General features: G+C 43.1%; 1 protein-coding gene across 1 annotated transcript; it reads left to right on the forward strand.

The window, feature by feature from the left end:
• The first annotated feature begins 9,275 nt into the window (after positions 1-9,275).
• On the forward strand, positions 9,276-10,169 carry LOC136512176 (uncharacterized). The gene is given in 1 exon segment (XM_066506156.1): positions 9,276-10,169. A coding segment is annotated over 1 exon segment (894 nt).
• Positions 10,170-11,176: the final 1,007 nt, after the last annotated feature.

The raw sequence follows: 11,176 nt of genomic DNA on the forward strand, positions 1-11,176 counted from the left end.
TGCAAATCTATGTTTATGACATCATATTTAGATCAACCAATTAAGATTTTTGTGAAGAATTTGGAAAGATGATGGCTAATGAGTTTGAGATGTCCATGATTGGAGAGTTAAGTTACTTCCTTGGTCTTCAAATCAAGCAATTGAAGAATGGTACATTTGTGAGTCAAGGCAAGTATATCAAGGACATGATCAAGAAGTTTGGCATGAGTGATAGTAAAGCCATTAGTACACCAATGGGAATAAATGGCAACTTAGATAGTGATGCAAGTGGAAATATGGTGGATCAAAAATTGTATCGGTCTATGATTAGAAGCCTACTCTATATGACCGCATCAAGGCCGGATGTCATGTTTAGTGTGTGCATGTGTGCAAGATTTCAAGCCTCACCAAGAGAAAGTCATTTGAAGGCTACAAAGAAAATATTGAGGTACTTGAAGCATACACCAAATGTTGGTTTGTGGTATCCCAAAGAAGCAAAGTTTGAGCTAGTTGGTTACTCCGACTCAGATTATGTGGAATGCAAGGTTGAAAGGAAGAGCACCTCAGGCACATATTAATTGTTGGGAAGATCACTTGTTTCATTGTCATCAAAGAAGCAAAATAGTGTTGCATTATCAACCGCCAAAGCCAAATACATATCCGCCGGTAGTTGTTGTGTACAAGTACTTTGGATGAAGGCCACTTTGAGTGACTTTGGAATCAAGTTCAAGAAAGTGCCATTGCTATGTGACAATGAGAGTGCAATCAAGTTGACCAACAATCTAGTTCAACATGCAAGAACAAAGCACATTGATGTCTACCATCATTTCATAAGAGATCACCAACAAAAAGGGGACATTTGCATTGAGAGTGTAGGCACCAAAGATCAACTTGCTGATATATTCACTAAGCCATTGGATGAGAAAAGGTTTTGCAAGCTAAGGAATGAGTTAAACATATTGGATTTCTCAAATATGTGTTAATGCACCCCCTCCCCACTTATATGACATGCCTCTCCTTCGAGCAATCCAAGGTAAAAGTTGATTGGCATGGCATACATCCTTACTAAGGACATGTTTAGTGCATCTAGACATCTTTCACATTTAATAGGCTCATTCATGAAAATCAAATGAATTTGATGATTGTATGGTACCACTATTGCTTCTATGCTTATTTTGATCTAGTGGTAGCATATGATATGTTTGTGGGCTTGTAAACCTAGTGTTTGATCTAGAAAATGAGCTCTAAGTGTTTAACTCAACATGGTACAAGATAACCCTTATTTGGAGGTGTGAAGAAGCTTGTCCTTGGATCAAACCGAGTTAAATGTCTTTGGCAAGTATTCTAGATAGAACCAAATTTGGAAAAATGATCCTCACCCCATTGATTGACATTGATAATCCTAACCTATCTATACTTTAAGCCTTTGTGGTCATTGATGATAAAGGGGGAGAAATAGTGTACAAAGATAGTGAAAAGACAACAAAGGGGGATTTGACATAGGGATTTGATATAGGGGGAGAGATATGATAAAGGAAAGGGATCAATTAAAATTTTGAGCATACAAGTAGAGGGAGCAAGCTCATGAACTTGTATGGTGCATTTGAATGTGCATTTCATATGTTTGCTTGCATGGCATAAGTTTTAAATTTCAATATCCATGGTTGTGTGGTGTATGCTAGTTATAGGTTTGAATGATAAAATGAAAATCTAGCATGCATAAGTTTATCTAGTGATTTTCATTTCCAAGTGTTTCCAAGTGGTATCGAGCTAACCATGGTGCTAAGGATGGTATAATGGTGCACTCCGATTGGTATCATGCTTTAAAGGTCCATCTTTTATACCTTAGCATTATTTGGTAGACATTGTCTCATATATTTCCTATCTAAGCATATGTGCAAGCTACAATCCAAACTCTTAGCACATATGTAGGGGGAGCAATTGCTATCATTTGGGGCTCATGAAACTTATCCATATCCTTTACACATGGTAAATATGCTTGGACAAGCAACATGGATTAAATTGAATTTCAAATTCATATCTTTGTGAAAGGGTTGTCATCAATTACCAAAAAGGGGGAGATTGAAAGCTCTAGTTTGGTTTTGGTGAATTGATGAAACCCTAAGTGCTAACCTAGTTTCTCATGTGATCATGACATAGGTAGCACATTCCAAGTGGCGAAGCAAATGAAGATGATGATGATGGTGATGCCATTGTGATGATCCAGCGCTTGGACGTAAAAAGAAGAAAGAGAAAAACAAAAGGCTCAAGGCAAAGGTATAAATGGTAGGAGCTATTTTATTTTAGTGATCAAGACACTTAGAAAGTGTAATCACATTTAGGTTTGATAGTCATACTATTAAGAGGGTTGAAACTCATATCGGAATACGGTTATCAAAGTACCACTAGATTCTCTAACTCATTGCATATGCATTTAGGATCTAGTGGAGTGCTAACACCCTTGAAAATGTTTGTGAAAATATGCTAACACATGTGTACAAGGTGATACACTTGGTGGTTGGCACATTTGAGCAAGGGTTAGGAACTTCATCGGTGGAGTGTCCACCCATAGAGTGCGGACAGTCCGATGATGCCACCGGCGCCCTATACAGAAAAGATAGAGGTCACTATAAGTGATCGAACACTGGTCTCGGAAGGACTGGCGTGTCCGGTCAGTAGAAGCAGCGAAGACACTGGCATCGGTCTCTGACCGGATGCTAGGTCACTTAGTGACCGGACGCTGGAGGGCTACGTCCGGTCCCGCTGACATGGCAGTGCACAGAGAAGACACCGAGTGACCAGACGCTGGGTGAGTCCGGTCGTGATTTCTCGCTTTTGGATGCTTACTGGAAATGACCGGACACTGAGGTCCAACGTTCGGTCACTTCACAGCAGCACGTCCGGTCATCACTTGACTGTTGGGATCGAGCGCTCAGAATTTGAAGAGAGGGGACACATGGCGTGCATCGCACGACCGGACGCTGGGGTCCAACGTCTGGTCAATCTGACCAGAGCATCCAGTCGCCCCATGTTCAGTGCAGTGAGGAGCCCAACGGCTCTATTCGTGGGGGCTCTCTATTTAAGCCCCATGGCTGGCTCAAGCTCACTCTATTGGACATTTGCATTGACATAGCAACCTTGTGAGCTTAGCCAAAGCCCTCCCACTCATCTCCGTCATTGATTCATCATCTTTGTGAGATTGGGAGAGAATCCAAGTGCATTGCTTGAGTGATTGCATCTAGAGGCACTTGGTGTTAATGTTTCACTGCAGGATTCGCTTGTTACTCTTGGTGATTGCCGCCTCCTAGATAGCTTGGAGCAGCTAGGATCGTCGAGCGGAGGGTGGTGATTGTCTCCGGCTCAGATCATGGTGATTGTGAGGGGTTCTTGACCTTTCCCCGGCGGAGAGCCAAAAGGTACTCTAGTAAATTGCTCGTGGCTTGTGTGATCCTCATCTTGTGTTGGTTGTGCGGCACCCTATTGAGGGTTTGGCGTGTGATACCAATTAGCACGTGAACCTCCAAGTGAGTGAATCGCCACAACGAGGACTAGCTTGCCGGCAAGCAAGTGAACCTCGGTAAAAATCATTGTGTCATCATTTGACTCCAAGGTGATTGGTCTTCATTGGTATTCATTCTTGTGATTGATTGGCTCCTTTCTCAACACGGCGGTATAACCATCTTGCTCACTCTCTACATTACCGCAAACTAGTTGTCAAGCTCTTTAGTGTAGCTAGTTGTGAGAGCTTGTTAGTTTGGTTAGTGTGGCTCTTTAGTTAGCCTTTGAGAGCACACTAACTTAGTGTAGTGACATAGTTATTGTGTGATAGAAACTACATAAACTAGAATTGTGGTAGGTGGCTTGCATTTTTAGTAGGCTAGCGCAACACTCGCTTTGCCTCATAATTGTCTAACCGGTTTATTAAGTGTTGTTGTAGAAATTTTTAATAGGCTATTCACCCCCCTCTAGCCATTAGGACCTTTCAATAGTTTCATGCCATATACTTCTATGACTAGACCTATGATGAGATTCACTAGATGACTAATGGTTGGCACTACCGAGTCGACTTTGTCACTTTCAGCCGGATTCTTGGCTTTGGGGAGGAGCACAGAGGTTACACTTACATTCATGATGAGCCTTGAGCTAAGATCTGTGACATCAGTTACATGTGGAGAGATAGAAGGATTACATATGGTAAGAGGAGTGGTCTACACAGCTTCTATTATATCCTCAACAACCTCATCAGGAACACCATCAACCCAAAGGATGGAGTAGCCTCAGATATTAATGGCTATGAGAAATGTGTTGGCTAGATTTGCTCTAGGTGGGGACAGGTTCAATGTCCCTAAATTCATGTGGACTGAGTTGAGATTTGTAATGGAGAATGGGAGGAGGGGTCTACCCTATGCCCCTTATCTCATGTTCATGATTGAGAGGGTCACTGGATTTTATTTTCCAAAGGATGGGATGCACACTGTCTACAAAATTGAGAAGACCTAGATAGTTGTAGCTACTCAGGGAGCGGGGAGCTCTCATGCTCATGTAGATATCCCTGAATCTTCTCGCTCTAGGTCTCGCAGTGGAGGCAAGATGAAGAAGTTTGGCAAGTGGTTGAAGGCGATCTTCGACAAGTGCACCTATGCAGCTAATAGAGCGTATGAGACACAGCTTGAGCAACTTCAGCAGCATGGATAGGACCTTCCACCACTTCCTCCTATTCCACCTCCTCCGCAATATGTCCTTCCGAGTCTCTTCGGCATAGATTCAGATGATGAGGAGGAGGAGCAGGGACAAGTAGTAGATTGGGATAAGACCCTAGAGGGATACCATCAGAGACAGGAGCTGAGGCATTCCACTCGTTCCACTCACTACATCGCCACTACTCACCGTTAGGGCCATGCACGTATTGACTTCGATGACGATGATGGTGATGGTGGTGCCAGGACTGCTGCAGGAGGTGATGATATTGATTTGATAGACATCCAGAGAGATGACGATTAGGTGTTGATCTTTCATATTTTCTTCTCTTTTTGGTGCTTTATGCCAAAGGGGAAGAAAATTAGAGGGGTCAACCAACTTAATTAGAGGGGTCAGCCAGCTTCATGTCCTATTCGATGAGTGTTAGTCTTCGCTAGGTGGAAAGTTTGAGAGTCGCTCAAACTCTAAATTGTGAAATAATGCTACTAGTTGACTCTTTGTGTATCGAATATGGTCATGTATCGTTGTGTGGATTAGAAGTCGTCTTATTATGCTAGGTTGGATATCTTTTTTTATCTGAGCTTGCTGTGTGGTGCTTGACTCTGTCTTGCTCGTACAGTCAGGAGCGGCACTGTCGCATAGCAGCAAGCACACGTGTGCATAAACTATCATTTGCATCACGTTTTACATACCTTATACAGTATGCAGCACCCTACAAGAGCATGGATGTAGGGGGAGCCCCATCACTTTCACTAAAATGTGAATCTTGGCTTCTTATGCCAATTTGAGACTTCAATTCTCTATTCACATACTTAGGGGGAGACTCTATACCCATGGCTCAAAAATCTCAGTATTTATTTCATATCTTTTGTAAGCTCTAATTGGGTTATCATCAATCACCAAAAAGGGGGAGATTGAAAGTGCAATCAAGCCCTAATTGTGGGTTTTGGTGATAATGACCACGCAATTAGAGAACTAATAAGATTTATCGAGATGACAAGTAGGGAATTTATATTCGAGGATGCTACATAAAACAGAGGAGCCCCCAATTATAAATGTAGATGGTTCAAACTCAAAGGAGGTTTAAATTCTTTTACACATTGAATTTGAGTATAGGAAAAGTCGTACTATAAAGGGGGACACAATGCTTAAGCTAATATGTGCTACCAAGTGCTCATATAACCACATGCATCCTCAGATTCATAGCCAAGACAGTTCACTTCACTATTACCCTTGCTGTCTTGTGGGGTGTGAGCTTTGACTCGCCCGACACCTTGGGTGCGAGCTCTGACTCACCCGACCCTAAGGTCATGGGCTCTGGTTTGCTCGACCCTTTGGTCGTGGGCTCTATCTCGCTTGACTCCAAGGTCACGGGCTCTGGCTCACCCAACCCTTTGGTCACAGGCTCCGTCTCACCCGACCCCAAGGTCGTGGGCTCCGGCTCGCCCAACCCTTTGGTCGCAGCCTCGTCTCGCTCGACCCCAAGGTCGTGGGCTCCAGCTCGCTTGACCCTTTGGTCATGGCCTCATCTTGCCCGACCCTAAGGTCATAGTGTTCGTTGAGGGCTAGGGGTATATATATACCTTTCCCTTTCCTCTCCAATGGATATCTATGATTTAAGTGACCGTTGGGGGCTGGGAGGGTATATATACCTTTCCCCTTGCTCCCCAACGGTAACCAACCAAACCTGCTCTCTTCTTCCACACTTTAGCATGCCCAAAATAGAGCAGGAGCTCTCTTTCTCTCACTCCATTATTGACCTCAAGCCCTTAAGCAAATCCATTGATTTCCCCATCAATCCTTGAAGGATAAGGGTCCAAAACTTGATTAGAGAGTAGTTCCATTGATTCCAAACACTAAAGAGCACTTGATTCATGTTTTGGCCAGTGGTTGTGTTTATTACTCTTGGATCTTGGCCCCTAGCCGGCTAATGCATCGCCCATGGAGCTTACCAACTTATGTGGCTGCCCCGGGAGGTTTGTAACCACCTCTTGCAACAAGTAAAATCATCCCTCATCTCAAGAGTTCACTCTCTTGACTTGAGAATGAGGTAGGGTTGCAAATCCCTAAGCCTTAGTGGCATACCTCAATAATGTGGACATAGGCAATCCTTGGTGGCGAGCTAAACCACAGGATCAATCCTTGTGTCATCTTGTGCTTGCGTTGCTACACTTGTGTTCTTGTTGTTGAGGTGATTTCTAGGATTGAGGCTGATCTACTTGTGTGTCGTGTTCCCACCATTTTTAGTTGTCGATCTGTGATCTAGTACCCTATAGGAAGCTAAGAAATTTACACGATCTAAATTTTGTTGGGTAGATTTTGAACTGTAAACTAATCTCTCCTACAGGTGTGGCAGTGTTGTGCTCATAGAGCGACAGTGCCGCAGGTGAATGTGACTTCGGTTTGAGTTGAATATTTACAGGTCTATTCACCCCTCTCTAGGCGTACTAGAGATCCTACACTTTCCAAATAGTCTCTATTATAGACCTCTAAAAGCTCTAGTGGAAAATTGCTTGACACAATTTTCACTGGCAATGGATCCAATACATGGTGTGTAATTTTTTTTGACAAGTATACATGGTGTGCAATTGAACAGATATTGAATCGTTGAAGAAAGGCATATCTGGGCTTATCGGGAATGGCAAAAACAGTCATGTTTGGCATGATAATTGGATATCGAGCGATTCTTATTTGAGGCCAATTCACAAAAAGAAGATGATCAAGGCAGTCACAAAAAAGAAGATGATCCTCCGTCTAGCGCTTGAGGATCCAGAGTAGTTCCCCAACATGGATTGTCCATAGATTGTTGTATCTGTATCTGTATCTATATTGTTAGATTGATCTCTTTCAAATGGCCCAACGGCCAATTGGGCCCTTGGTTTCACACCCTAATTGGGGGCACCCAACCGCTCCATGGTTGGTGGGCCTCCATCGCACAGCGCTGTAGAAAAGGAGGTGGAGGCCAGGGCACAAGGCATGAGGTTCACCTGAGCCACCAGACGCCCTACCTACATCCTAACCCTAGCCAATCTAGAGAGGGGACGTTGCCAGCGACGGGAACCTCCGCCAGCGGCCACCGCCGCCACCGCGACAACGCCTTCACCGTCGGGCTTCACCGCGCCATCATCAAGTAACCCCATGGCCAACTTGTCATCTATGAAGGCAGCCGATGGTTTGCACCTCTGCAACCCCTCTCTCTCACTCTATCTGTTAATCCCGTACCAGTACATGTTCTAGGACTTGCTATTTATCCCAAATGTAAGTACACATGCTAGATCTATGGCTAGTTGATCCTGTAACTTTCCATCAATGGTATCAGTCGCCTAACTAGGCGTAGATCTAGCTTATCGAGATACAAAACCGAGTAGAAGAAATTAGAAGGGGGTGATTTGGTTCGGATCGAAAGAAAAGAGAAGCAGAGGGTTCATCGAACCTAAACCCTAATCAGGTGAAGAAAAAGAGTAAGAAGGGGGATCTCATTTTCAAAAAGTACTCAAACCCTAACCCTAACCCGTCGGGGAAGATGAACAGTAACCTGAATCCTAACCCTAACCCTAGATCAGACCAGCTTCGAGAAGAATAGAAGAAGATCCAATACAGAGAGCAGAAGGGGAAAGGGGAAGGGCTTAGGAGGTGGCTTGAGGCTTACCTCACCGGCCTCCACTCACCGAAGTACTCTGGGAAGGGCTCCATGCTACGCTAGGGCACGGCTCCACGCCATGCTAGGGCGCCGCCGCTAGGCCGCTCGACGGCGGCGCGCTCACCTGCTGGGGAGCGCGTGTGCCGATGAGGGGGCAACGACGGTGCCATCATCCACCGCTCTAGGCTCTCACCGGTGGACGTTGCGCTCGTTCGCTTTTAGAGCTGACAAAGAGAAGGGGAGAGCAAATGGCTAGGGATCGGGGGCGAGGGACGCCGTCACGCCGTTTTGATCAGCTAAGACACGCGCCCAGCCATCTATCTGAGATGGATGGCTACAAGCGCACCGGGCCGCTTTGCCAGCCTAGGCCCAGGTTGTAGCCTGGGAGGCGCAGCGGGCGCGTGTGGGCGTGAGCAGGCCAGGCCAGCTTTTTCGTCGCTGGGTTGAGCACTGTTTCAACGGACTGGGCCAAATGAAGAGTAGAAACTGAGTTATTGTTTTATTCATTTTCAGAAGCAAATTTTGATGTTTTTTTATCCAGTTTCATTCTCTGTCAAAATTTAAACCAATGGGATAATTTTTTCAGAGAGTAGATTAGTACAGTTAAATGCTTTTGAAAAGTAGATAAATAATTTTTTTCATGTTTCTGCTGCAATGTTAAAGTTTATTATCTTCCAATTAAATTCGAACCAACGGAAGAATTTAATTTGAAGAGTAGTCATTTTTAGTCAGTAAATTATAATATTGTTATTTTTCTGACCAACGTTGATAATAGCAATATTATAATGTTTATTCATAAGTTTTACATGCATTAATTCTATTTCTGCCCAACGGTGATATAGAATTAGTGTATAAGAATGTTGTATGTTTTAATTTTGACCAGTGTTAAATTAAAGCATGCAATAATGATGTCATATTTTCTCACTATCTCTGATGGTGTTTTTTAGGACTCAACCCAATGACTTTTATCTCGCACATACCGCCTCTTGAAGGGGGCAACTATAGGGTGTGGCGAGAGAAGTATAAACTAGCACTTGCATTGTCTAAAAATGACCTAGCGCTTACCTCTCCATGTCCGACTGAGTTAGTGGACCCGTTGAAAGAAGATAATGAGACTGATGCTGATTTCACTGCTCGGCAGCGAGATCATGCAGAAGTGCGGATGAAATATGATCTCGAACGCAAGAAATGGGATATTTCAAACTGCAAGTGCTTGAAGGTGGCTAAGTCCACTATTTCAGATGGGATAAGAGGGTCTATCCTAGATTGTGATACCGCCACAGAGTATCTTAAGAAAGTGGAGAGTCAGTTTACTGGCTCTTCAAAGGCTTATGCCAGTACTTTGATCAAGAAATTATTCAATGAGAAATACACTAGTGGCGGTATCAGAGAGCACATACTGAAGATGAGCAACATGGCTTCAAAGCTGAAGCCAATGGATTTGGGGCTCAAGGATGAGTTCCTTATTCATTTGTTTCTTGCTTCCTTGCCTAAGGAATATGAAACTTTTGTTGTAAATTATAACATGTAGCCCGATAAGTGAGATATAGAGAAGCTCATCGCAATGTGTGTTCAAGAAGAGGAGAGGCTTAAAAGCTCACAGGGTGACTCTACTAACCTTGTGAAGAACAACAAAAAGAAGAATTTCAATAAGAATGTCAAACCTCAAGGGAAAGCCCCTCAGAATGACCACCATCAGAAGAACAACAATGCTCAAGTTGAGAAGGATCAGTGTAAATGGTGCAAGAAGCATGGATATTACCAGAGGGACTATCTAGACTTCTTGAAGAGCCTTCTGAAGAGAGGGATTACATACGAGGAGGACCCTGCAAAGAGGAGAAAGAAGAATTAAAGTTGCAAATGGAGTTGAAGCTGAAGTTGAAGCCATTGGAGATCTCTCTCTAGAATTAGATGATGGTTTTAGATTACAACTTTCAGATATTCTTTATGTACCCTCTTTGCGTAGAAACTTGATAAGTGTCTCACGACTAGATGATGATGGATATGATTGTTATTTTGGTAATGGCAAATGTAGGATTGTGATTAATAATAAGTGTGTTGGTCTTGTCTTCCGACAAGACAAGCTTTATTTATTATCACTTTCTAAGAATGAGAATGATGTGAGCACTGAGAATGAGAATGCTTCCTCGTCTATGAATGCAACAAATAAGCGGAAGAGAGTGCATGATGTATCTTTGAAATTATGGCACTATCGTTTAGGCCATATTTCGAGGGAGAGAATAGAGTGATTGATTAAGAAATCAATTATTCCGCCTTTAGAATTTTTAGATTTAGAATAATGCATAGATTGCATAAAAAGAAAGTACGTTAAGAAAATAAAGAAAGATGTCAAACAAAGTGCGGGAATTTTAGAAATAGTTCACACAGACATCTGTGGTCATTTTCCTATGAAAAGTGTGGATGGTTATGATTCTTTTATAACATTCACAGATGATTATTCTCATTTTGCCTATATTTATCTAATTAAGGAAATATCGGAAGCATTGGATAAATTTAAGATATTTAAGGCTGAAGTAGAAAATTAGCACAACTTAAAGATTAAGGTAGTAAGATCCGACCGTGGAGGAGAGTACTCGGTCGACATACCCCATATGGTGAAGTTCCTGAACCTTTTGCAAGGTTCCTACAGGAAAATGGCATAGTAGTCTAGTATTCTACACCGGGCGAGCCTCAGCGGAATGAAGTAGCTGAAAGACATAACTGTACCTTAATGGATATGGTGAGAAGCATGATAAGTTACTCTTCTTTACCGATAAGTTTATGGATGGAGGCGTTGAAAACCGCCATTCATATTCTTAATCGAGTGCCAAGTAAGTCAGTGCCCAAAACACCGTATGA

Source organism: Miscanthus floridulus, chromosome 16 (genome assembly GCF_019320115.1).
Source record: "Miscanthus floridulus cultivar M001 chromosome 16, ASM1932011v1, whole genome shotgun sequence".
Taxonomy (NCBI): Eukaryota; Viridiplantae; Streptophyta; class Magnoliopsida; order Poales; family Poaceae; genus Miscanthus; species Miscanthus floridulus.